Source organism: Helicoverpa armigera, chromosome 3, assembly GCF_030705265.1.
Source record: "Helicoverpa armigera isolate CAAS_96S chromosome 3, ASM3070526v1, whole genome shotgun sequence".
In the NCBI taxonomy this organism is placed as follows: domain Eukaryota; kingdom Metazoa; phylum Arthropoda; class Insecta; order Lepidoptera; family Noctuidae; genus Helicoverpa; species Helicoverpa armigera.
Genome location: NC_087122.1, coordinates 2,093,753 through 2,121,017, shown reverse-complemented (window position 1 = coordinate 2,121,017; position 27,265 = coordinate 2,093,753). Strand labels below are relative to the sequence as shown.

The 27,265-nt window shown below is 35.8% G+C and overlaps 4 protein-coding genes across 4 annotated transcripts; 2 read left to right on the top strand and 2 right to left on the bottom strand.

Moving 5' to 3' along the window:
• Positions 1–932: 932 nt before the first annotated feature.
• On the bottom strand, positions 933–3,246 carry Rpl19 (Ribosomal protein L19). Its single transcript, XM_021339862.3, has 5 exons — positions 3,105–3,246; positions 2,802–2,908; positions 2,168–2,331; positions 1,603–1,793; positions 933–1,121 (listed from the first exon to the last, which is right to left on the bottom strand). The coding sequence occupies exons 1-5, from the start codon at positions 3,107–3,109 to the stop codon at positions 986–988; spliced, it is 603 nt and encodes a 200-aa protein (XP_021195537.1). The 5' UTR covers positions 3,110–3,246; the 3' UTR covers positions 933–985.
• A 607-nt stretch (positions 3,247–3,853) lies between these two features.
• LOC110380001 (probable peroxisomal acyl-coenzyme A oxidase 1) lies at positions 3,854–15,763 on the top strand. Its single transcript, XM_049836632.2, has 13 exons — positions 3,854–4,209; positions 7,453–7,612; positions 8,082–8,250; positions 8,541–8,664; positions 10,346–10,590; positions 11,160–11,320; positions 12,105–12,267; positions 12,642–12,832; positions 13,213–13,365; positions 13,714–13,819; positions 14,205–14,357; positions 14,868–14,984; positions 15,288–15,763. Exons 1-13 carry the CDS (start codon positions 4,083–4,085, stop codon positions 15,429–15,431), a joined length of 2,013 nt encoding a protein of 670 aa, XP_049692589.2. The 5' UTR covers positions 3,854–4,082; the 3' UTR covers positions 15,432–15,763.
• Positions 15,764–16,474: 711 nt separating this feature from the next.
• On the top strand, positions 16,475–18,908 carry LOC110380003 (zinc finger protein OZF-like). Its single transcript, XM_021339856.3, has 6 exons — positions 16,475–16,690; positions 16,991–17,252; positions 17,390–17,465; positions 17,563–17,710; positions 17,971–18,204; positions 18,390–18,908. Exons 1-6 carry the CDS (start codon positions 16,559–16,561, stop codon positions 18,849–18,851), a joined length of 1,314 nt encoding a protein of 437 aa, XP_021195531.3. The 5' UTR covers positions 16,475–16,558; the 3' UTR covers positions 18,852–18,908.
• Positions 18,909–19,218: 310 nt separating this feature from the next.
• Positions 19,219–26,321, bottom strand: LOC110379994 (oocyte zinc finger protein XlCOF6.1). Its single transcript, XM_064043559.1, has 8 exons — positions 26,103–26,321; positions 23,428–23,556; positions 22,959–23,110; positions 21,074–21,206; positions 20,737–20,961; positions 20,267–20,422; positions 19,738–19,855; positions 19,219–19,560 (listed from the first exon to the last, which is right to left on the bottom strand). The coding sequence occupies exons 1-8, from the start codon at positions 26,232–26,234 to the stop codon at positions 19,307–19,309; spliced, it is 1,299 nt and encodes a 432-aa protein (XP_063899629.1). The 5' UTR covers positions 26,235–26,321; the 3' UTR covers positions 19,219–19,306.
• Between the last annotated feature and the right edge of the window lie 944 nt (positions 26,322–27,265).

Sequence of the window (27,265 nt, the reverse complement as noted above, 5' to 3'; positions counted from 1 at the left end):
AACAAAAATAAACAAGCAAGAGAGGGGTGACAGCCGGACTGGCACCCCTCTCAGTGCCGCCTCGTCGTCTTGCGCATGAACTGTTGTAGTTTTGTTTAAAATTTGAATAGCGTGCAGTGACTGGTAGTGAACCTAGGTTTTGCAGATTAGAATGGCACCCTCAGTGACTTGTCCCATTGGCCCGTGCCATCGTGGTCGTGCAGATATGTGCCGACCGAGATGGCACCCCCCGAGACGTGGTACCCGGGGCGGACCGCCCCCTCCGCCCCCCCCTTACGCCGCTACTGCAAGAAGGATACTAATCTGTTCTGCTAATCTGTTATTTCTTTGGCCATAGGCACTGTACAATTTTCTTCTGGTCTAGCATAAATATGAAAATCAGGCCCAATATGTAAGTTAATAATGTCAAAATCGAATCGCAATATGATCGTAATAGCAGTTTCAACCATATCGGGCATTCTGCTACTAATAAAAGACCAATCGTATTCGATTGACATTTGATTGGTGTGCGATTGGTCTGCTATTTTGATGATTTTGGTCTATACGGTAGTTTGCTGTACAATCATTTTGCAATCGTAAATCATTTCCAGACAAAATGATTAATTATTGAATGACAGAAAAGGATAAAAACGTTTATTTCAAAGAAAAATAGCGGAATGCCACATACGCTTCAATCGTAATCGAGTCGGGATTGGATCTCAGTCGAATCGAGTCGAACGTCAATCGAATGGCGCTTAAGTAAAATTAGGAGAATCGGGCCCCTGGTATACTGGCTAGTTTCGAGCGTTCTTTCAAAGAAAAGCTAAGTACGGAATATATTAGTTGCTACTTGGTATGGAATCTGAACCTGCGCAATTAGGATCGAAAGAAATAGTTTCTAAGGGTGGGAATACAACACAAAGGAACAGCAATTTTGAAATGAAATACAAAAATCGACCCAAAGTATTTATTGGACCATTTTTTTAAATTAATTACAAAGTGTCTATCACTTCTTGGCGGTAACCGCGGCCTCGTCTTCCCGCGCGAAAGTCTGCAGTAACTCCTCCTTCTTGGCGGCAATACGCTCTTCACGGCGCTTGCGGGCCTCCTTGACCTTGTTACGGCGGGCCTCAGCCTGGTCACTGGAAGAGAAAAGGTTACATTAGATAAGTTATGGTCAACAAGACTTTATGGTCTGTGAATAAGGCGGGAAACTTGAAATTACTGATTAATCAAATTGGTGACTTATCTTCGAAAAGTGGGCTTTACTTTCCAATATTCATGCAAAAGGTTGAAGAAAGATCTTCAACAATTAATTTTATCACCATGTATAGTACAGCAAAGTGTTCATCACCAAAAAAAGAAATTAATATAACATCTATTGTCATAAAATGTTTTTGTATTGTAGCTATTTACACAAATAAAACTATTTCATTTTATTATGCAATATTGTACAATCCACAATAAAGCGTAGTGCATTAGTAAACAAATAAACTTGTTATTTATTATGCAATATTAAGTCAATCCCATAACTTACCCCCCCAGTCCCTAACCCATGGCTAAATCCTGGCTACTCAATCCCTGACCAACTTCCTTTATACATTCAAGATATAGGTTCCTTACCTGAGCATCTTAGTCCTAGCCTTCTCAGCCTTCTTCCTGTGGATGTACTCCATGAGCACACGCTTGTTCTTGAACACATTACCCTTTGCCTTCATGTACAGGGCGTGGTACAGATGCCTGTCGATCTTCTTGGCAGTTCTGTACTTGAGGAGCAGCTTACGCAACACCCTTTGTCTTTGGACCCAAAGTTCCTGGTAACAAAGAGTACAATATGTAATGTGAAGTTTGCAAATAATATATGTAGGACAGACCTAAAATACAGGTAAATGTTTGATAAGGAGGGCTTGATAAAAAGATAGGTAACTATGAATTAGTAAAAGAAAGAAGTGTTGATATTGCATATTAACACATTTGACTGAGTGAAATGCATCATTTTACGTTCATGTTATTAACCGCCATTGATTGAAACCAATATAAAAACGACAGCTTGTAAACTTAACATCCAAGAAGTTAAACTAACAGCACAACATTGCAATAGTTTTGGATTTTGATGTTCAGTCACCACAAGTACACAATAAATATTAAACATCACTTGAAAGGAAATAAACTAAATGAATCAACTCACCTTCTGTGGCATACGAGCGTTGGCAGTACCTCTTCTCTTACCGAAGCCACAGTGACGACCCTTTCTCCTGGCTTCTGTGTTCTTGCGGACGCGAGCACGTGAGTGTACGGCTACGGGCTTCTTGATGACGAGACCATCCTTGATCATCTTACGGATGTTCTGTCCTGGAATTTCATTACTATGTTAAATTCCTTGGATTTTATACTCATTTCTACCTGTTATAATTGTAAAAATATATGAGGAAGAGAGATATGTAAATGATTTCATTTCATGGTGAAAACCAGTCCACAATTTCACCATAGTGATAAAATATTGAAAAATAATAGGTTAAGTTGGTATTTTGGTAAACATATGGGAAAAGATTCTTAACAGAATCTACAACAGCAAGGCTTGAACCGCTGGACTTGAAACGAGCACTCTGTTGTCTCAAGGTGATCAAATTTTTGGTCAGAGGGTAGTCCCATTTTTCCTCTTCACATAAAATATGGATTTCGTATGGCTTGTAATTGTAATTGATCACTCCAATGTTTTGTAGAATGTTCAAAAGCGACACTTTGTTGATGTTGTGTTGACACCACGGCATGTCGAACAAACGATCACGCCGCGCCGCGAAAATTATATCAAGGGTACTTACTGGAGTTGGTGTTTGCGATTTCATTGATCTCATTGGGATCAAGCCACACCTTCTTTTTACCACATCGCATAACAGAGGCTGCAAGCCTCTTCTGCAGCTTGAGGGAACTGAAAACGAAACAAAAATCCGATGAGACCACATGGCTATAAAGCGGACCGATAAAGTTGCACTCAAAATATCACTAAATATGTATGTTGGCTACAAATAAACATGCCCAACATGATTTTGGAGTAATCTAACACAAGAAATAACTAATTTGAAGAGGTTTAACACGTTTTTTTAATTTTATTTATTGAAACTAACCTCATCTTGACTAGGTGAGCTCCAACGCATACAAGAAAGAAATATGGCCGCCTTGATCAGTGATGGGTAGAGGTTACTAAATAGTTATAGCTTAATTTAGTATTTAGTCGATTTTAACGTTTCAATTGAGATACATTTGTTTATAACTTGTAGTTATAATATTTAATTTTCTTGATTTAATGTGACCATTATGCTAAATGTTTATACCAAACGAGATTTTTTTATCATGAAACTAATTAATACTGATATAAAACAGGCCTCATAGCCATCTGGGAGTATTATACTTATAAAATGGTCCATATTAATGCATATTTTATTTTTGTTATCGTAGTAAAAAACTGAAGCAAATGTTTATTGAGCAGCATTATTCATAATAGTCAAACTCGCATACATCGAACTCATCTAGACAAAATGTTTTAAAGCTCCGCTATCGCTACAAAACTCTTGCCTCTATCCTCCACGGAGCCAATGTCATTTTCATTTGACATTTGACGTCACGTCAATCGACAAAAAATCAACAAATCCCAAAACAATAGTTTTTTAAAACTTTTAAATTAATTTATAAATGGTCGTACAAAGTAAACCCGTAAACAGACAATATATCAGCCAAGTTCATATTTCAATAATCTCAGATTTACAAGCATTCTTTGTTGTGTCTAAATAAAATAGATAATATTTACACAAAGATCGAGTTGCGAACAAAGAACTTTAAAAAAAACGTGTAATCCTATCCCCAAATTGCAGTTTTCCCCATTCCTCGCATTTTAAATTTCATTAAAAACCAGTTTTCCTTCAGATTAAGATTCGAATTAAGCAATACATAGTTCGGCAAGCTTGTTTTCGTCACGCAAAACCTGCGGCTGTGATTACGTTGATGGCAAGTGGATCACGCGAAAGTATCGCTGTTTCATCAGTTGTGCGTGCACCGTTGGCCGGGGACGTTGTGCTTTTCGTCCGTGCGCTATCTTACGACACAAAATGAGCAGTTCCACGAATGTTAACCCCGATTTACAAAGAGAAAGGGAGAAATGCTCTTTTAATATAACAGAACTTACAAACTTGTTGGATGGAGGTCCTGCGATGACTGAAGAAAGAAGGAGACGAGGTAATTAGTGGTTACTAGATGGTAAACATGTACAGCCAGTTTTTTTTACTATCATGTTTGTAGGACATGGCTAAAACTTAAACTTTGCACCTTGTGATTCAATCCTAATAATATTAAGACTTCTCAAATTGATCACATCTTTATTCAACTTGATTTATTTGATATCTCTGTTGCTTATCTAATATGTAAAATCTATTCTTCAGTGGTCAGTCAAAATACTAGTTAATTATTCCTTAAAATGATTTAAGCAAATACACAATATCTTTAAAAAAACATTAACATTTGATACACTTCATTATTTTGGTGAGGACAATCATACAAAAAGTTTCCTAATTAATTTAATTCCATCTCAGCTTTATTCCTAGCAACATGTTAAAACAACATTATTTGAAAATGTTTAATCCTTGTAAATTGAAATAATTGAACTCTAAAGCAATTTGCACATATAAATTGCCTTTTGTTTGAGCAATGTTATTGTGCAAAAGATTGTAAGTCCAAGGTTTAATATGCAGTTAATAATGTTATCAAAACATACCGCTGCCCCTTGATTCAAACAATACAATAATATTATAGAATTATTACTAAAATATTGAACTAAGTTAACTTCTTGTATGTTGCTAATTGCAAAACAATAGAAAATCAATTGTCTCTTGAGTATATCAGTGCTCCGACATACAAAGGGTCAAAGTGAGATATAATTAAAGCTTTAAGTGACAACTATAATAAAAATCAAGTATAAAAGCGCACCGTAAGACGTTCACCAACAAGGTGGACAGACAACCTTGTAAAGGTCGCAGGAAGACGCTGGATGCAGGTCGCCTCCAACAGGTATCTGTGGAGATCTAAGGGGGAGGCCTGTGTTCAACAGTGGACGTTCTATGGCTGAGAAGATGATGATAGGTCGTAATAACAGTTGATTTTTTGTTACAACAACTTTGCTTATTTAAATGAAATTGTAAAAAATCTTGTAAAAACTTTGATCAGTTTCTTAAATCTTTATGTCACAATAATCTGCTTAGCTGAATATTTTATTACTTATTTAGAAACATTATTAAAATATGTCCCAATTTTGATTAGGTACATTTTTAACAATCTATGACAATATCTATGTAATCCATTATTGATAATAACAGATAATAGTTTTTAAGATAAACATACCTAATTATTAAAAATAGGATTTTCTCTACCAATTAAGAAAAAAATGGTACAAAAAAAATGTTTAAGGTATCATTTAAAACTAGTGAATTATATTGTAGGCTACAGTTTTGCCTGTTTCTGGTGGGAACCATTTCCTGCACCCGGATAAAAAGAAGCCTGAATGTCATTCTTATGGCTATATCAACACACTCACACACTTTTGCCTTTAAACAAATTGCATTTTATGCTAATTAGTTTAGTTTAATTGCAGTTACTCAATTATTATGATTTTTTATACTATTAGCATATTTTCCGCATTTATACTTTCCCTCAAATTATCCACAAATTTACTTTCCCGGAAAGGATTGCATCAGGATAAAAAGTTCAGTTGACCGTGGGAGCCTGCGATATCCTTTATTTCTTACTAGCCGATCTGCCGCGGTTTCACCCGCGTCACTTTGGAACTACTGCCTGTACCAGAATAAAAGATACCCAATGTTACTCGGGAAGACTGTAGCTTTCCAACAGCGAAATAATTTTCTAGTCTATTAAGTAGTTTCGAAGCCTTTAGGGTTCAAAGTTATAAAAAAAATCCTCTTTATTATGGGTATTAGTAAAAATTTTAACAATCAGGTAGTCAATATTAGATCAAGAGATACTAAAGAGTAGAGTAGGTAACACAAGTGCAAGTATGAATTCCTGCGATACACTTTGTTTGTACTTAATAAGCAATAATAAATATCTCAAATCACATTTTGTATGATATCAGGGACCAAAGGTCGACCTCAATAACGTCTAAAAATAACAAATCAACATAAGTTTTCTTGTTTATTCAACTCTCGAAAATGTATCTTGTGTCAGCTTATTATTATGAAATTTCCAGTAAACCGAGTTTTTCAGGATAGAGCAATTTTCTATTGCACTGTTGCAATTTCACAGGAACTGATTACCTGTATGAAACTGTACACCTACAAATAATAAAAAAAATAAAGCCGATTTTTCTGAGCATTATAAAATTTCAAAATACCACATTTCATGGGTTCATGAGGTGTAACTTGGTTGCAGACAGACGAAAAAGTCTTACTAAGTATCTATATTCTTAGTGTCCATTTATTTACCTTTTGGGTATTGAACCTTAATAATATTCAAAATCTTCTAATCATAAAAATCGAGGAACTCATTAAGTCTGTTAATAATTAATTATGAATAATGAGATTGTCAGTAAACATCTGTTATAATTTATAATCACTATCTTAATAAAGATTTTTGTTGTGTAATGATATGACTTGAACTTATAAAATGTACAATTGTATGCAAATCTTTCGACACCACGTGCTATGTTTCAAGCTAACAGCCGATCACGGTCAAGGTCATAAAATAATAAATTCACTTGCAGTACTTAATGTATTTTTGGCACTCATTATTTCGAAGTTTTCTAGTTTTTGTAGTCGACAAATAAATTTTGCAAAACAGTGGTATCTAATTAGTGGGACCCGCTTCCTTAAAGGTACGCAATATCAAGGGGACCACAAGCAATTAATTACCTTAACTAAAATATTAAATCTTTAAAAAAAGGAACGTATTCGGGCACCCTGTAGTATTGCTTTTATGTAAATAGGACGTCTAAAAATAAAATTAACAATAATGCTTTTGTCTGTTACTTACAAAATCTGGTTTCGTAATAATTTCTTTATATTTTAAAATGTTTAATTAAGAAAGATGAGGGTTAAAGACCTGACTTAACGAGCACTAAAAATAGTAATTTAACGTCCAACACACTACTTACTCGCTTTTCAAGAATATCCTACAATAGGCTTGATTCCGTAGCTCTTTAGGATAATCTTGATCGTCTGAATAGGAAATACTAAATGTCTAGAAGTACATTATATAAATAAATGGCGACCCGCCCCGGCTTCGGTCGGGTGCTGGATTATAAACCTTCCTCTTCAATCACTCTATCTATTAAAAAAACATAAAAAGCGACTTTGTTTGATACTATGTAGTGATTATGCTATAAAATTACTACATAAATTCCACATAAGTACGCCCTAGATTTTATGGTTGTAATGAAACATTTTTATTTAGTACATTTTTCTTTGTTTACAGAGGAGATGGTTCTAAAAGAAGGGATCCACATCGAGGAAGTGCCTTCAGAGTACCTCAGTCATAAGGAGAAGTACGAACTAGCGGTGAAGAAAGCATGTCTGCTGTTCAAACTGATTCGAAGACTGCAGGAGGAAGAAAACACTGGGATGGAGAATTTCAGGTGAACAGACAATTCTTAAGAGTATGCTCGGGAAACAAATATTGTAGAGACTTACTGATTCCTTTTCTCTGTAACGGCTTCGTACTTAGTACATTTGAAAGTACAAGAATCACCTCCATGTACAAAGGGCTGATCACTGCACTGCAAGAAGCCCGCTGCCTCAGCTTGTCTTATTAAATTGGAAACGTAACCCTCTGGTTACGTATAAGTATACTTTATAAAGAAGGAGTGAATATTTAAGATAAAAAATAATTTATTCAAAGTAGGCTGAAAAACAGCAGTTTTTAAAATTCCAATTTACAAAAAGGCAGCCCTCAAAACACCCACCCTTGACCACTTCCTTGGTATGTGTTTTTCCTGAGAAGAAGAAGTTAATTATTTTAATAAGAATTTTAATCCCCTCCTTATAAAGCATTAACTTCTATCATGCCAAGCATCGCCTTCAACTATGATCTTTCATCTCCCACAGGGCCGTCCTAGGCGGTGCTCTCGGCTCAGCTATCCTCCAAGACGGCTCACCCCTTACCCTGCACTATGTGATGTTCATACCAACCATTATGGGCCAGGCGTCAGTAGAACAGCAAGCCTACTGGATCGGCAGGGCTTTCAACCTTGACATCGTTGGCACTTATGCACAGGTTTGTAGCTGAATAATTTATTATTCTATTGGGTATGTGAATTTATTGTTGAACAGTGTGTGGGTGACCTTGACCTTTGACCTTGGATTTGTCGTTTAGAATCTTATAATTTCATATTCATGGGTAAATCTTTATTAAATACAAGATAGTTTATTTTTTTATAAAAGTCGTGTATTTATATATACTATTTTCGCCAGTGTTGAATTTTTTTCCGGTCCGAAATATTTTACAATGTCAAAGCTTGCTTTTAGTATTAGGTATCTCATCTTACTAAAATATTTTTGTTATAGACTGAGCTCGGACACGGTACCTTTATCCGTGGTTTGGAGACAACGGCCACATACGACCCTAAGACCAAAGAGTTTGTGCTGCACAGTCCCACACTCACTGCCTACAAATGGTGGCCCGGAGGCTGTAAGTATTTATTTAAATTTAATTAATTTGACTAGTTATAAGAAATATGATTGCCCATTACATGTCATCTCATCATACTATATTTTAATTAGTCTGTAAAGTTCTCAGCAAATAAAAAAAATCTTCAAAATGTAAACGAGGCTAATCTCTACCTCATGATTTTTCGGACTTCGTTTACCTGTATTGCGCATTAACATAATATTTCTGACACTTATTTGTGTCTGAGATACAAAAAATATACTCGTACTACGTTCAATTCAAAGTACAATAATAATGTGTGTATTCGCAATTTAATATGTAATAATTCCACTAACCTTTGTTTCTAGCACAGATGTATGTAAATGCGTAGGTATTTTGTTTTATCTGTTTAATACCCTATATCGATATGTACTTACTTACTTAAATAATTTCGAATCAAAACTCATCGCCAAGATAGCGCGTTTATCTGATATTTTTGCCAACTGGGATCTACCAGCTGGTACAAAAGGCATTTATTTTACCTTCTATTTCCTTATTGTATGTACTTATATTATATTTCCTCATATCCTCATATCGGTTTTAGGTATAATTATAGGCTTATGAGGTCAAGCACCGACACTTGACAGTTGAGAAGTCAACAAGAAATATCCGTTCCTTATTCAAATACTGGATTTCATTTAGGTTTTTCATTTTTTTTTTCTTCTTAAAGAATCGTATGTTGATAGCCTTTCATCTTATGTTGGCCCTTAACGCACCGGAAACAAAAAATATGGAAATTATTATTAAATCGTCAGAACCTTTGAATCTCAAGACCAATGCGCACTGAACCGGATTTTTTATTTAAATCATCATCATCCTCCGAGTCTTTTCCCAATCACGTTGGGGTCGGCTTCCAGTCTTATCGGATTTTTTATTTAAATAGATAACATAATTATTATTACGTCTTATCAGTAAGTTTGATAATATCCGTTGTGATTGTACTTACTCTTTGGGGGCAACTGGTCATTCTGTATTGAAATATCTCGAACGTTCTTATTACTACAGAACTAATGTGGCGATTAAGATAATTTGTACCTGATTTGCGTACATTTTTCCCTATTGTTTTTATGGCTAATCTAAAGTATAGATAAAATACATAACTCGTGTACAATAGGTACTTCTACTTTGTTTCTGAGTTGATAATTATTGTATCTAAATACCTGCCTACCACCTGCTATATCAGTAGGAACACATTGATGTCACGAGATAGTATATTTCAATGAAATTATTTAATAATATGAATGAAAAAAATAATTAGCACCCTCTAAATATAATTTTAGTTTGTTTTCTAGATGCGATCAAAAATTAAAATCTAAACACAAAAGCTCTTAAATAATGAGTTCCTTGAAGATCACTAGGTAAGCCTTGTACATCAGTTGTACATAGTCTAGAGACTAAACAATAATAGCCATGTAAACAGTAGATAAATTAAAGTAAATGATTACCTATTCAGTATTGTTACATTTTTAAAAATGTAGACGATAGAATACTGGGCGATATATTCGTATATAGTAAACGTAAGAGCTAAGATTTAGTAGGAACTAATACATCTAACTTTGTACAATAAAAAAGAGATTTAAAGCTTCTTTAAATAGTCCTCCAGTCTACAGAGAATAATAGAACATGCAAATCTCCATTTCACCTCCAAATATTTTATTCCCAGTGGCCCACACAGCCAACTACTGCATAGTAATGGCCCAGCTATACACCAATGGCCAATGCCATGGCATACACCCATTCATCGTTCAGCTCCGAGACGAGGAAACCCACATGCCTCTCCGTGGCATCAAGGTTGGCGAGATTGGCGCCAAGCTTGGCATGAATGGCACCAACAATGGCTTCCTTGGCTTCGAACACGTTAGGATACCGAGGGAACATATGCTGATGAAGAATTCTCAGGTTTTGGAAGTAAGTAAGACCTTTTAATTACTTAAACTAGCTGTGTCCCAAGGTTTACCCTGATACTTTTAACTAAGGGCTCTGGATCAAAGTAACATAAATAGGTAACGAATTCACTTTCACATTTATTTATTAGTACCTAAAGATTAGTATGAATATGATTAAAGAGTGAATTTTGGGCATTTGTCACAAAGGTATTTAAGTTGTGACGCACAAAACCTATTAACGTGAGTTTCTAAAAAATCAATAGCTAATTAATAAACGACAAGTGATTATATTTTACTTGTCAGCTGCTTCATATAGGTACCTGGTACTGTGACGACGAAACTTGATTATACCGTCGTCTGAGTCTATAAATAAAGTTTAATGTGCACATATTGAAATGACCTGACCCCTCATTTCATCTATGCTTAATTTTACCGACCGAAAATATATTTCTTCTTAGAGCAGTGAAGAACGTACCTACTGCATGTGTTCTAAAAGTGTGTTGGTGGACCCTGTAGGCCCTACATCTTACATTGAAAGTTATTAATACTAAAATTTTAAAAAATAACTTAAAATTCATATTTTTTCCCCAGGATGGCACCTACGTAAAATCCCCTAGCTCCAAGCTAACTTACGGTACAATGATGTTTGTCCGAGTCGTGATAGTAAAGGATATTGTCAACTACATAGCGAAAGCCGTTACCATAGCAACGAGGTATTCAGCCGTCAGGAGACAGTCACAGCCAAAGCCTGAGTGAGTCGTTGTATATTTTTTTATGCTAAGTTTAGCTATTAAAACAAATAGGTACAGTCGCAGTACGACAAATTAATTCAACGTTTTTAGCGAACAAATAAACTTTCGTACTTACGACATTACTTGAAAAGGATATACATTGTATGAAATCTTATTATTTTTTTACAATTTTACGGAAACCAGCCGTTAGTTAACCACCGTCTGCTAAAACTATGTGTAATTTTAATATTGAGTCATTGACCGATCACTACCAACCGCCGGCGTCGGCCGACGTGATTCAAAGTCCAAAGTGCACTACCACTCAAGGTTTTATCGCTACAATGATAATTAGCCAAGCCTTTAATTCTCTCGATATGCTGAATATGAATTTTAGTGCATTTGTTCTGATTGTTCTTAATCTGATTACCTACTGGTTATCTAACTAGATGGAGGATTTTTCCAATTTTCAGGGCAGTCGTCTGCAAGATTTGCAATCTTTAACCGATGAGTCTTTTCAAACCAAACTCCTTAACTCGATACTGATCGTACTCGTTAGCCATTTTTTCCGAGATTTGTTTAGATCATTTCTTTGTTTGATTTTTTTTACATTCATTTAAGAAAAAGAATGCTAGCATTATTGAATTCCACTTACACTTAAACTAAATTAATGCGAGAAAATAAATGTGTGCAATACCTGCAATATGCCATTGCTAACTTACTACATTAAAATACATAGTTCCACAATTTTATGTATCGCGCAATCTAAACTATTTAATGAATCCTGTGTATCTTTCGTATTTTCCAGTGAACCGGAACCCCAAATCATAGACTACCTAACCCAACAACACAAGTTGATGGTTGGCATAGCAACCGCTCACGCGTTCCAGCTCAGCGCCGAGTGGATCTGGAACATGTACAACAACGTTACCGCTGAACTCGAAGCTGGAGACTTGGAGAGACTGCCTGAGGTAAGCTGAGCCAATTTTTGGAGAAAAAAAAAAAATATTATATCACTACCTTCGGCCAGTAATTTCTCCAGCGTCCCGTGGGAACTACATCCTACACAGAGATAAATCTGTATGTTATTCTTACGTGGAAGTTATATTATTGTCTAATTTCTCAGCTATAAATTCGTTCGACCCTTTGTGCTTGAAGAAGTAAAATATGCGTACACGCTAACAAACGTTTGCCTTTATAACAATTTGATTCGGCTACAGCCATTTCCATTGTTAAAGCCCTAACTTTACATAAGGTTTGACCTTGAACAGGAAAAGTATTTTTTCTTCAGATAAATAGACAAACAATGTTGTAGTAAATTATAGCAGACTATTTACTATTCCAGTTGCACGCTCTCTCATGCTGCCTCAAAGCAGTAACGACAGCCGACGGAGCGGAAACCGTGGAACGTTGTCGCCTCGCGTGCGGCGGTCACGGCTACATGCTGTCCTCTAACTTGCCCCTAACTTATGGACTCGTCACCGCTGCTTGTACTTATGAAGGAGAGAACACCGTGCTTTTACTACAGACTGCCAGGTAAGCCTTAAAAATGTTCTTATTTCTCACCTTTTTGGTAGAAAATTTCTGCCTCAAAGCAGTAACAGCCGCCGAGCCTGCCTTAAGCCTTAAACTGACAGTTAAGAAACATTTTTTTTTTCTGAAAAAAAAAATCCTAAAGTTGACCTTGACCTTGAATTTTATATACAAAAAATACTCGGCTACAAATTTCAGAAATTCTTCTAATATACACAGAATTTATTACGGGAAATTTAAGGTGTATAATACCCACTAATTCTTCTACCGTTCCCTTTAAAATGCATCTGCAGGTTGTCTGAAAGAAGCAATTTCTTAGCTTTAAGACCGCCTTGTACCTTATATTGCGTTTGCTGTATCCCATATTTTTATTTTATTTCCAGATACCTAGTAAAAGCTTGGCAGCAGGCTTCAGGCGGCAACTCGCTGCCGCCGACCGTGGCATACCTGAGCCGCGTGGGTGCCGGGAGACGGTCTCCGCCCTGGGACTGCACTATTGAAGGCATTATTAGAGGATTTGAGGTTGTCGCTGCTGGGTAAGTGGTGATGATGGTGTTTTTGTGGTGGTTAGGAAATGAAATAAAGTATGAATAAACTAATGGAAGACAATAGGACACAAGAGGTATGTCAGTAAAAACAACATACTTGTCATTACAACGGACAATGTTTTTAACTTTCTTAATCGAGGCGACAAAATGTCACTCTGTTATCTACGCTTTTTCCATCCATACATACCTCACTTATGAGGATGGTTATAAACAAAATTGGCAGCGCTTTAAAAGCACAATAATATCCAAGTTTTTGTAAATCATTTTTTTCTAATAAAACAAAAAATCTCGCACTTTCATAAACCCTTAAAAATAATTTTGTTCACTGTATTACAGTAAGATCGCGTTGTGCGTGGCGAATATCGAGAAGCGTCAGAAGAGCGGCATGTCTTACGAAGACGCGTGGAACATGACCTCCGTGCAACTGGCACAGGCTTCTGAGGTATGTAATACATAACAAAAAATATATATATTATGAAATGTCTAAGAAACGACGGAAAACATCAGGCCGCTTGTGACGGCAATTGAAAACTTTTCTTTTTCTTAACATAACACATAGAAAGTGGTGAAGGGTGGGCGTTTTAGGGACTATCTTTTGTTTTTGACGTTCGGAAAATGCTGTTTTATCAGTCTAATTTGAATAAACGATTTTGAGTTTGAATTTTTGATTTCAATCTAAAACTAAATTCTTTATAGAGGCAAAATTACCCAAGTAAAACCTAAATAAATAATATCTATGTACTTCAAAGCGCTCATCTGGTATTTTTTATTTCAGTACCAGCGCTATTCAAACTTCTTTTATAATCGTAACTTTTTTAATTCCCCAGGCCCACTGCCGCGTGTTCATCCTGACATCGTACTTCGAGGAGTCGGAGCGTCAGGCTAAGACGGTATCTCCACAACTGCGCGAAGTGCTGCTGCAGCTCGTAGACATGTATGTGGTGTACTGGGCGCTGCAGCGAATGGGCGATCTGCTTAGGGTAAGCATTCTTATTATTTTGAGAGGTCAATTTAGAATTGAGTTTGACTTGTTTGTATGTTTATGGATTGTCAGGCAATTTCATAGCTGAGTGATTAAAATGTAAATAATAAGTTTAATTAATAATGAGATCTAGTGCCAATAAAGTGGGAGAAGTTTTTAAACAACCAATAGAATTTCCTTATTCAAACATTCCCTGACCAGTAGTAACCCTGAACGGAGAAATATTTTGGTTGTTTAAAACTTCTCCCACTATAGTGGCACTTATGGAGTCACACCCTTTGTGGAGTCTGGGCTTTATTGCTTACGGTTCAAATTAAATTTACTGAAGTACCCAAATATTATTTTCTTCACTCTTTCACTTATTTCCAAATCAAATCTCTAATTCAGTTCATCCGTCTTACAGCGACTAAAATCACTCAATTTCGTATACTGCTAATACTACTACGAAACTTAGAATTTTTCAGAAATGTAAAAATGCTAACTATGTCGGAACATTTGTTCCTAACAGTTCACATCGATATCTGAGCGGGATATTGAGAAGCTGCAGCACTGGTACGAGGACTTGCTGACTAAGTTGCGACCCAACGCTGTCGGACTCGTCGACGCGTTCGATCTACGGGATGAGGTATGACGTTGACGATCAATTATTATTTGATTTTAATATTATAAACAACACTGACCCTCGCAGAAACTACTGAGAAACAGGTTCCCTTTGGCGAAAGTTATAAAAACAAAAAGCCTGTGTATATGCACCTGCTTATCAATAGGCAGGTTATCAAAATTGCACCGTTGAATATTACGAAGACGTTTGAAATAAAGCCCTTACATTTTAGATGTACCTGACAGACTCTTTTTAGGGTATCAGGCACTGTGTGACCAACATATTTTTGTACCCTACAAAACTAACATACGGAAATCATTTTCACAGATTCTTCATTCTGCCCTGGGAGCATACGACGGTCGCGTATACGAGCGACTGATGGAGGAAGCGCTGAAGAGTCCGCTCAACGCGGAGCCCGTCAACCAGAGCTTCCAAAAGTACCTCAAGCCTTTCATGCAGGGGAAACTATGATACAACACACACACAAGCTCTCTAGCTATAAGAATATGTGATAAATAATATACGAGATAAACAGACTTAATCAAGGTGTAAACTTTTATATACAAATTGTAAATGTCGATCATTTTTGTTGTCTATGGGCCAGGTTAGTTTTTAAGTATAAATTTTATTGTAAATCAAATATTTTTATATTGATCAACCTTTTTTAGTAGGTGGTGGATGGATGTTAAACATTCTTAATGATATTGTATGTAGATGTTACAGTATTACAGTTCGACTGGAGATTGCAATCATGAGATTTATGTTGAAATCATTTTACAATAAAATAATATTTTTGTTTAAAGGTGTTATTTGTTAATTCCAATAAGTATTGAAATGCTCTCAACTTAATATTCCCCAATTCGTATTGAAAAACCACCCTTCTTTGCGGCCAGCTAATATTGGCAACACTTTCTATCAGATGATGTTTTGACAGCTAAGTGCTGAATAAAACGTTTAGTTCAGATCCTTTGAGGAGAAAATAATGGAATACCTAAGTACTTATATTACCATACTTGCATTAAAAGTACATAATTTATTAAATACAGTTTAATAGAAGTTTTTTACACATCGAATTTCTTTAATTTTAAAACAAAACCTATCCACATCTTATCTATTAGAAAAAGGAAAGAATTTTAGCTCTGCAATTTTATGAACAATCACGCGTAAGATTGACTGTGTACTTGACGTCGCGTTGCGTCGCTTACAAACGGCTACACATTTTTTTATAAAATGGATATGCAAGAAGATAACACCCCGCATTAACACATAGGTATCTGTAGGCATATCGAAGTTCGGAAGCTAGTTCCCTCAGGAAACCGGTGAAACAGCTAGTGGAAGCTATAAATATAAAATTCCGACTAATTGAGAACCTCCTCCTTTTTTGAGGTAGGTTAAATAGAGGAACGTGTAAATGAATGATTTCATTCATATCGTACGCAAGCTGTAGGTAAAAGCTTTCTTCGTAAACGGATTGCAAATGTCAAAATGGCCATTTGTTAGTGTCAGATTGACTGATTGACAGCTTGGTAGATTTTGAGCAGTAATCGGGCCAAAATAAATAAACTGTATTGTAAATAAAAACAATAAGTTTTATTAAAATGTCGAAAATTGACTACAACACTTATATGAATACCGTATGCCGTGCGTGTCTTACAACGAAAGCATCTTTTACATATTTTTTATGTGAAAATGTATGTGCAGATACTTATTGGTTTTGCACCTCAGTTTTGGTAAGAAATTATTATATTCGTTGATGTATTATTAGAAAACCGACAAGTTTTGATGCTATAAAGTAAAAACAAGGACCATGCTCGGCCCCTGTAATTGTTTCTGTATTTAAATTAAAAAACGTTTATTCAAACCTTTTTGAGTTAATAGTTTATGATAAAAAATCTGAATCTCGGTCTCGTAAGTCACCAACTATATTTATACTATCAATCACTATATCTTCTTATTTTATGCAACTATAAATGTCCGAATGAAAGAGAAAATTTAATTTTACGATAATATTTATTTTTAACTATTCACAGGTGACAAGAGATGAGCAAATGCCCAAAGGAGTCTGCGATTCATGTTATGAACTCCTCAAGAAATATTCAGAGTTCAAGCAAACATGCATAGACTCACAAGCTACTCTAGCCAATGTTAAGAACGGTTTGAAATTCGAGGTGGATATGGTTGCAGCCGCTGATAGGAATTTTGTAATAAATGAAAGTAAAACAGACAAAATAAAGACTGAATTAATTGAAAATACTGTTAAACTTGAAATTGAAAATGAAGATGTTGATCATGGTATGGTTTTTATAATTTCTGAAAGATTTTTTATGCTGCATGAGCTTGATGTTTTAAAATTAATAACTGTATATTGCCTGAAATGCATTAAAAACTTAAGTACTTTAATTTATTTTGAAACAAATCCTTATTTTCAGATTATGTGGATGAAGTGTATCAAGAAGGGCCAGACTTCAGTGAAGGTTCACAACAGTATAGTAATACTAATAAATTGTATGTATAATTTAAATCTTTTTAATTGCCAGAAATGTATTCACAGTTATGAAACAGGAATTTACAAAATGGTTCTACATAATTTCATTTTTTTCAGAAAAGTAAGTAAACTGAGAACTATAAAGAAACAAGGAATCAAGTCAAAAGTTAGAAAGAAATTTATTTACACCTGTGATATTTGCCAAAAGAAATTCAATTTTAAAGAGAGATTCGAAGCACATAAGCTTGAACATGAGGGTAAAATTGTAAGTACGATAAAAAACATTTCTATACTGATATTATAAAGAGGAAAACTTTGTTTGTTTGGTTGTAATGGATAAACTCAAAAACTATTGGACCGATTTTAAATATTCTTTCACCATTAGCAAGGTATATTATCTACGCGTAACCGGTGCGGGTAGTAGCTCCCACGGGACGCGGGAACCGCCGAAACCGCGGGAAAACGGCTAGTCTTAAATAAAATTAGGAAGTAATTATTTCAATAAATGAAGCATACTCTTTTCAGGTGACAATTCGTTGTTCTCCGTGCAACAAAACCTTTGTCACATGGAGTGGTCTCAAACGTCACACGAAGAGTGAACACAGTCAAAGCGACTTAGAAAGCCTGAAGTGCCCCACTTGTGGCAAGATATTCAAAAGTCAACAGACGCTGAAGACGCATGAGAAAATACATGGAGAGAGGAAACTCATAATGTGCGATGTTTGTGGGAAAGGATTCACAACTTCTGGTATTTTGAAGGTAATTAGCATGTTATTTACAGCTGCCGACTGCACTTGCAGCCCGTGTATAATCGCACGTGGTACTGCCGCTCTGATACAAATCGGTTAATGTAAATACATACAAACCAGTAGTGACCACAAACCATTCCTCATTATTGTCTCAGAATTTTAGTAAATGTCCTTTTAATTATTTTTTATTTCCAGGCACACTTAGAAACACACAAAGAAAACAGAGAAAGAACTTTCGCTTGCAAGCACTGCGGAAAAAAGTTCTTCACAAAAACCATACTGCTATCACATATGACCAAAAGGCATTCCGGTCGACGTTACATTTGTGAAATATGTTCCTACCCATTTACTGATAAATATAACTTGGCCAAACACTTACTCATACATGATGGAAAGAAATCGCATAAATGTGAGATCTGTCACAAAGGATTTGCATCACATTCTTCAGTGACCGAGCACAAACGTATGCATTCTGGTGAAAGACCTTATCCATGCAGTTTTTGTCTGAAAGTGTTTATATCTAAGAAGAGACTGACTGAACATGTTAGAATACATACTGGTGAGAAACCACACAAGTGTGGGTTATGTGAACAAAGGTTTACTCAACGAGGGACCCTGAAAAGGCATATGAAAGTACATGATAGAACTGCAGTTTAATCAAAGGACTGAGTTGGATTTGATGAAGTAAAAAAATGGGGATGAACTTTAACTTCTGTGTTACGGGACAGAGTCGTGGATATAACTAATCTATTGCACTTAGAATAAGTTCCAATTATGTAATAAATTATATTTATTGTATTTTTTGAGTTTTTATTTCACATAGTTTTTCCAGCAGCAGACAATTAAAACAAAGTGGGGCTATTTACATGAATTTATTGAGTAATTGCGAGTATAACCATAGATTAAATCCAAGATCTTATTCAAAGAACAAAAATATTCAAATTGGAGGTATGGGTTTTGAACGATTTCATAAAATAATTGAATGTTTCATTTTAAATCTTTTAAACGAAATTCCATAACCAAAAATTGGTAGAAGACTAAACAGACCAATAAAAACAGTTAATATTCTATTCAGGTACAAGTAGTATTACATTCTAACCGTCTCACAACTGTCAGACATCATCCCACTGCGGATGCTCGGCCACTCCTTGCAACCTTGCCCTTAATAAAATATTCTGAGGTTTATCATTATCCTTCTGCATATGGCCCTTCATGTGTCTGTTCAGAGCAGATTTCTGTATGAAGGCTTGATCACAAAGTTGACATTTGTGGGGCTTTTCACCGGTGTGTATCATTCTGTGGTTCCTCATGTCTTTCCGTGCCATAAATCGTTTGGGGCATAGGTCACAAGCGTAGGGACGTTCACCTGAAAGTAAATAATGTCTATGTACCACATAATATTTATTGAGCGTATCCTATATCTTCATCATCCTCCAGCCCTTATTCCAATTATATATATATTTGGGGTAGGCTCGGCATGTTTTCTTCATACATACTCTTAACAGCTAGTAAATAAATACATATGTATATAGAAATTACAAACCTGTATGAGTTCTCATGTGCACTACTTTAAAACTCTGACTTTTGAACTTTTTATCACAGTACGGACAAGAAAATGGTTTGTCAGTTGAATGTGATCTCATGTGTTTGAAAAGGTCGCCCTGAAAATAAATCGATCCAGATTTTAGTTAATTCATGTTCAATTCATTTTTCAAAAATCTTCTAGGTACTAATATTAAAAAAATGAAGAAGGAAAAAAATATTTTTGTTTGTTTGTAACAGATAAACTCGACAACTACTGGACCGATTTTGACAATTCTTTCACTGTTGGAAAGCTACACTCTGCCTGAGTAAGTAGGCTATATTTTATCTCGGAACAGGCAGAAGTTACCACAGGACGCGGGTAAAGCCGCGGGAAAACGGCTAGCAATCTATATGCCTTCTATTAGATTCTTAAATTAGATTAGAAGAAGGTTTATTGTAGATTCAAGACTCCGCAAAAGCTGACTATTAATTACATACAATTAAAACTAGGTAATATGCTCTTGTGCTTGGTGAAGTATAATACGGACCTTGATATAGAATCTCATATCACACAAATGACACGCTATGTTCTTAATTCCTGAGTGCCTGATCAAATGAGTCTTGAGGTTGCCTTGCTGAGCAAACTTTTTGCCACATTGCACACAAATGTAGTTCTTCTGATTACTATGCGTTTCTAGATGAGTCTGGAATTATAATGTTGATGTAAAAGTTTGTTCTAATAATTATAGACATGCAATTGAGGTTGTAACTGTTATAAATCATGTTCTTTATTTAGAGATTTTTTTCTTTCATATATCATAAAAAAAATTTGTTTGAACATAAAGACTCCAAAACCACTGAACCGATTTGAAAAAGTATTTCACTATGAAATTATCCTCAAGTAATATAGGCTATATTTTGTCTGGGTACAGGCAGAAGTTCCCACGGGACGCTGGAAAACTGCCGGAAAAATCTAAAATCTTTTTTTTTCATACACATACTATTTTTATATACATACTTTCAAATTATTACTTTGCACAAATCTAGCATCACATATATGGCACACATGCTTCTTGATGCCCTTGTGAATCATCTCATGATTCTTCAGAACATTCAAGTAGCCGAAATTCTTCCCACAAGTCAAGCACTGGTATTTACGGACACCCGTGTGCGTCCGTATATGACTGTGGAGATTGCGGACTGTTGGAAACGTTTTGTCACAGTGTTGACATTTTATATCAGGCTGAAAGAAAAAAAACTTCGTTTAATATTGAATCATACTCATAAATAGGCTTCAACCTCATTAGAAAATATTACTTTTATTGCTGTTGTGTTTTTTAATATTTACAAAATACCTTTTTACCAAAGTGGCTCCGCATGTGTGCTTCAAAGTTATCGTATTTGTGAAATGATTTCTCACATTTAGGACATTTCATTCTAGTTCGTTTCTTTAGGGGTCTCTCTAATTCTCTCCGCTTCCTTATTCTCCTGAAAAATATGCAATCATTATTTTATCACTGTGTCAAAGAAAAAAAAAGCAATCATTCATAATATTGCAAATGATCATAAATTAATTGTGATTTCAGTCTAGTTGTAGTATTAATTTGTATCTACACTCTTTTGCAAAAAAAACGGGCACCTATGCGAAATCTTAGTTTTAAGGACTTTACGTGTATTTCAAAGGGTTTTAATGATTGTAGTATGTTTCTAGCATCAAAAGGGTTAGCCAAGCATGCGTGAGAGTGTATTCTAAATTTGAATTTTGTACAATTGCTAAGAAATTGGTTAAACCTTGTTTTGGACTAATTGCTAGCAGAAAGTTCGTCGGTGTTTTGAAAAGTTTTTGAAGTGATTTTCGGAAAAATGATAATGCATTTTTAATTAATGATTAATGTACTTTTTTGTTAGATCAAAACATTTTTGAAAAACTATGCGTATTTGATAAAATTTTCACCTGCTCTAAATGGGCTATACTGATGATTGATGTCAATGTTAAGAGTTTCGGTATTTCAGTGTAAAGCGTTCTGTTGTTTAGATATTGTACCCACGTGTGTTAAAATATCGCTTTTTCATAAATAAACACTATTTAGAAGAGTATCACTACCTTTGGCTGCGACAAGACCAATTTAAAGTAAGCAGTGCCGATCACAACTCGTCTCCTATCAGACTTTGACATTTTTAAAAGTCTTGAAATTCTACAAAATACAGAAAATAGCGCATATACTGTGAGCACGAGGTCTTAAGGTCTCGTAATCACTGATTTTTAAACAACCTCGTCTCTTGGGAAACTCCGTAGACCTCTGAAGATCTATGAGTCTGAGCGTTCAAATAGCGTGTTTTCATCTCACGGACATTTTATTAAATAGACTTGCCTACAATGAGATTTCCTAGCATCTACAGCACTTTCTTGCTTAAATCATAACAATAATTAGCTATCTGCTCATTTCTTAAGAACCATGCGTTTGGCCAATAATTTTGAATTTCTGACTCCTTTTCAGCTAAATCGTCGTTTAGTAACCCGAAACCTACGGAGTTATCGAGAGCTTCAACGCGGCAATAATTTGACTTTTTAGATAGCTTTAATCCTCCTCATCATTTTTCATGTGGTTAATTTTAACATTTATCACAAAATTTGGTATTTTTTTAATGTCAAAGTTCGATAAGAGTCGAGTTGTGATCGGCACTGCTTACTTTAAATTGGTTTTGTCGCAGCCAAAGGTAGTGATACTCTTCTAAATAGTGTTTATTTATGAAAAAGCGATATTTTAACACACGTGGGTACAATATCTAAACAATAGAACGCTTTACACTAAAATACCGAAACTCTTAACATTGCCATCAATCATCAGTATAGCCCATTTAGAGCAGGTGAAAATTTTATCAAATACGCATAGTTTTTCAAAAATGTTTTGATCTAACAAAAAAGTACATTAATCATTAATTAAAAATGCATTATCATTTTTCCGAAAATCACTTCAAAAACTTTTCAAAACACCGACGAACTTTCTGCTAGCAATTAGTCCAAAACAAGGTTTAACCAATTTCTTAGCAATTGTACAAAATTCAAATTTAGAATACACTCTCACGCATGCTTGGCTAACCATTTTGATGCTAGAAACATACTACATTCATTAAAACCCTTTGAAATACACGTAAAGTCCTTAAAACTACGATTTCGCATAGGTGCCCGCTTTTTTTGCAAAAGAGTTTATAATTTGTAATAATTAATTGAAAAACCACCTAATAATTTCTGCAGGTTCCATGGATCGGTCAGGCATCAAATCGTTGTCCGATACAATATTTTGACTCAGCACATCATCTGCTATTTCTGCTACATTTATTTCAAGAATTTCATGATCATTGGAGAGACTCTCCAATTTTACTGGTTGTTCCTGCAAAGAGAAATACAATTTATTATTGTATTTTTTTCTACTTCTCTATACATATTTTAGTAAGCGGTAGGTTTCATCTTCTAGCAAGCCTTAGTGTCAGGGTTTTCTCAAAATCTGCCTATGTGTCTCACTAACGGATTTGTAACAATGACTGCTGGTTAGCATTTGCAGACAGCAACTTTACATACCTTCCCAGGCACAGGATTTATATACAAGCATTCTGTAGCTCAGTTTCAACCTTCTAAGGAAAATAATAACACAGCATTGAAACTATTGAAAACAGGAGGTAAGGATTTAAGGAACTTTAAAATACCAACCTCATCTATTAGTTGCTGCTTCAGAATAAGATTGGAGCGCACCGCTGCTTGTTTGAAGTAGTAAGACTTGTTCAGCAAATCTAAACAAGCCTGACATATTTGCCTAGGCAAGTTATCTCCGTCATCTACCTGAAACAAATGTTTTAAAATAAAAAATATACTAATGTTTAGTCTTGTGATTAAAAGTACCTTTAAATAGTGATTACACTGACTTTAAGACACAAACTAACCATAATTTGTATCTTGTACTCATTTAGTTCTACTTTTCGGTAGTTACTTGTTGATAACAACAGAAATACATATTTTGGTCACGAGACCCTAAAAACACCATTTTACAGTAATGGTGTCTGCTACATGAAGTCCCACAAGGTTCAGTTAACTGAATTCTCACATTTTTATAAATAGTGTTAGACAAGTATTGTCATCCTCCGAGCCTTTTTCCCAAACTACGTTGGGGTCAGCTTCCAGTCTAACCGGATGTAGCTGAGTACCAGTGCTTTACAAGGAGCGACTGCCCTATCTGACCCACTCAACCCAGTTACCCGGGCAACCCAATACCCCATGCTTAGACTGGTGTCAGTTTTACCGGCTTCTGACTACCCGTAACGACTGCCAAGGATGTTCAATGACAGCCGGGACCTACAGTTTAACGTGCCATCCGAAACACAGTCATTGGCGTCTAAGATATACTTAGAAAGTACATACAAACTTAGAAAAGTTTTATTTATTTATTTATTTTTTTATTTATTTATTTTTCCTCTCTTACAACTATCCTTACAGATTAAATCTAATTCGATAGTGTAACTTAATTCTATATATACATAATATAACTACTGGAAAACAATTCCACTTAATAATCTAATTCTATGTTTTATAACTAATAATAAATACTGTGGTTCTTTCAAACTCGCTCAGTGAGCAACAAAATAGGTCAATTTCATTTGCTATGAGGTTCATGGTGCGGAGTGCGCGCGTCAGCGGTGCCTCTCCGAGCAAGTTAGTGCGCCCCCGCGGCACGGCCAGCAACGGCGGCCGGCGCCGTCGCCACACGTATCTGTCCGGGACGCACACGCCCACTTGCTCCAGAATATCGGGGTTGTGTATTACACCTCTTAGCACTTTGACTAAATACGATATGAGTGCCAGTTCCCTCCTGACTCTCAGCTCGTTATATCCTACCATTCCCAGTATAAACAAAGTGGGATACATTAAGGGATAGAACGGGTATACCCCGTAATACCTCATATAAAGATACCTAATAAACTTGTTTTGCACTCTCTCCAACATAATACTATATTTAGTTTCATGTGGAGACCAGATGACTGCGTTACATTCTAAGTGATTTCTGACTAGAGCGTTGTATAATGCTATTATAACCTTAATATTAGTAAAATTATGTACCATCCTAAGAGTAAAACCTAAATTCCTAAATGCCTTTTTACAACAATTCACTATGTGATCACGAAACACCAACCCCGAGTTAAGGCGAACCCCTAAGTCCCTGACCTCTGTGACTCTAGGCATCGGTGTTCCGTCCACCTTATAATCACAGAGGACAGGTTTGCGCGACCGAGAGAAACTAATAGTCTGACACTTCGACACATTGAATTTTAAAAGATTCTGCTTACTCCAGTTCACTACTCTGTCGATATCCTCCTGAAGCACTTCACAGTCCTGTTCGTCGGTAATAGCTAGGGACAGTTTAAGATCGTCAGCAAACAGTAGACATTTTGCCTTTATAACTATCTTTGGTAAGTCATTAATCATTAGTATGAAAGCTAAAGGTCCAAGATTACTGCCCTGACTAACTCCAGATCTTGTAAAATAAGGTTGTGATGTACGCCCGCATAATCAACATATTGCTGCCTATCTCTCATGTAGCTGGCAAAAAAAGTTAGTAAATGTGGTGTAAAACCAACGGCCGCTAACTTTGTTAAAAGCACGTCGTTGTCCACCAAATCAAACGCTTTTTTAAAATCGAAGTAAGCAGCATCGACTTGCCCCCCACTGTCTACTATCGGTACCACATGAGCCATGTGGCTAAGGAGATTGCTGGTGGTACTCCTTTTAAGTCGAAACCCGTGCTGTGCTTCCGACAGTTGCGCACTTACCTGCTCGTGTATTGCTTTGTGTATGGCAGACTCGAATACCTTGGCTACAGTTGATAGCACAGCCACCGGCCTGTATCCCTCCACCTGCGACTTCAAACTTCCTTTTGGTACCGGAACAACCCGAGTTAATTTCCATATTTCAGGAAATACCGCTTGCTTCAGACTTAAGTTAAAAATATGTAGCAACGGATGACAAATTACCATTTGACAGTCCCTAAATATGTAAGGTGGAATGCCATCCGGACCGGCTGATGTTTTCGGTTTTAGTCGCCGTAGAGCATTTCGTACATCTTCCAAGCTCAACCTTTCTAAGTGGACCCGAGCCGCCCCGTTTTCGCTTCCCGCCGCGTTTATCGCTGCTTCCACATTAAGATCCGCCCGCTTGGTACTATATACTGAATAGAAATACTCTGCGAATTCTCTAGTTGCATTGGTACTTGCCTAACCTGGAATCGAACCCGCGCCCTCATACTCGAGAGGTTGGTTCTTTGCCCACTAGGCCACCACGACTTCCAAACAACAACTTTGTTAGACAAGTACTGTGTTTAACATTAATATTCTTACCTCAACAGATGTGCAAAATTTAAATATCTCAGGTGTACACACTGCGAACAAATCTTTCATAGGACCAGTGTCCAATAAACAGGCCCGGCAAATCTTATTAAAATCTAAAACAACGCTTATTTCTGAAGACATTGCTGCCTTTAATTTTAATTTAGGAAAGAAATAAATCTAGTGAAATAAAAAACAAAACAGTAAGTCCCTTGACATTGGTTCCTCTGACAGAAAACTGAATGAATGACAAAAAGGAAAAAACATTCATTCAGCTTAATGTTTTTTTTTTCACAGTAGAAGTTGCTATATTCTTGGTAGTAAGTAATAATTATGGTAGAAATAATACTGTACGGTCGTCTCAATGTTGTGAAATAAGTATTTTATCGAATGAAATAATTTATTTCAGCAATGTTCAAAGAATTCAGATGTCTGACATAAGTCTTCCACTAAACTAAGCACAGGAAAAAGTTCTTAAGTCCATCACATCAATGGAGCGATTTGGGAGCTAAAGTACCTAAAAATAACTCCAATACCTAACGCAGTTCTATAAGCTGATAAACCATTGGCTATTGTCCTTAAACAATACCTGATTATCTCTATACGATAAGCATTTAGGTAATCTAGGATTTCAAGTTCACTAGGGTTCAGAGTGGTTAAGTGTGAGCTTAATGTGCAAACTCAAACTCAAACTCAAAATCGTTTATTCAAATTAGGCTGATAAATCAGCACTTTTCGAACGTCAAAAACAAAAGACAGCCCCCAAAAACGCCCGCCCTTCACCACTTCCTATGTGTTTTTGCTGGGAAGAAGAAGTGGCGCAACAAACTCCCCAGCAACACATGTCTGTCTGTAAGGTTTGAAGAACCAGAATGTATACAAAACAAGTCAATAAGTCATAAAAATATCATTATCACATGATAACTATTATATAAAATTAAAAAAGGAAAAAAAAAACAAACTGCCGTATACCCTGCCGTGCCGTATACCTAGGTATATGTATTATGGTTAATACCAGAAGAAAATACAAATTTTAGTTTAGCCAGTATCCTTATCCCTGTTGGGATATGTACCTAAACACCGTTGAGGCATCTTTACGCCGTTTTTATTTACAGACCTTGAATAGCTTTCTACTTAGGTGTATTAGGTAATCTGTGCTTTGGAGTCTGCAACTA

What these genes read in the sequence shown, in the direction of transcription:
- Rpl19 (XM_021339862.3), bottom strand. An exon ending in ACGCTCGTATGCCACAGAAG is followed by an intron (nt 1,794 to 2,167) that starts GTGAGTTGATTC and finishes CTTTGTTACCAG; the next exon opens with GAACTTTGGGTCCAAAGACA. An exon ending in GCTAGGACTAAGATGCTCAG is followed by an intron (nt 1,122 to 1,602) that starts GTAAGGAACCTA and finishes TTTCTCTTCCAG; the next exon opens with TGACCAGGCTGAGGCCCGCC.
- LOC110380003 (XM_021339856.3), top strand. Translation starts at nt 16,559, where the DNA reads ATGTCGAAAATTGACTACAACACTTATATGAATACCGTATGCCGTGCG. An exon ending in GGTTTTGCACCTCAGTTTTG is followed by an intron (nt 16,691 to 16,990) that starts GTAAGAAATTAT and finishes AACTATTCACAG; the next exon opens with GTGACAAGAGATGAGCAAAT. An exon ending in AAATGAAGATGTTGATCATG is followed by an intron (nt 17,253 to 17,389) that starts GTATGGTTTTTA and finishes CCTTATTTTCAG; the next exon opens with ATTATGTGGATGAAGTGTAT.
- LOC110380001 (XM_049836632.2), top strand. Translation starts at nt 4,083, where the DNA reads ATGAGCAGTTCCACGAATGTTAACCCCGATTTACAAAGAGAAAGGGAG. An exon ending in CAAATGGTGGCCCGGAGGCT is followed by an intron (nt 8,665 to 10,345) that starts GTAAGTATTTAT and finishes TTTTATTCCCAG; the next exon opens with TGGCCCACACAGCCAACTAC. An exon ending in AACTGGCACAGGCTTCTGAG is followed by an intron (nt 13,820 to 14,204) that starts GTATGTAATACA and finishes TTAATTCCCCAG; the next exon opens with GCCCACTGCCGCGTGTTCAT.
- LOC110379994 (XM_064043559.1), bottom strand. Translation starts at nt 26,234, where the DNA reads ATGTCTTCAGAAATAAGCGTTGTTTTAGATTTTAATAAGATTTGCCGG. An exon ending in TGCAAAGTAATAATTTGAAA is followed by an intron (nt 20,423 to 20,736) that starts GTATGTATATAA and finishes TTATAATTCCAG; the next exon opens with ACTCATCTAGAAACGCATAG. An exon ending in GCACATGAGAACTCATACAG is followed by an intron (nt 19,561 to 19,737) that starts GTTTGTAATTTC and finishes ATTTACTTTCAG; the next exon opens with GTGAACGTCCCTACGCTTGT.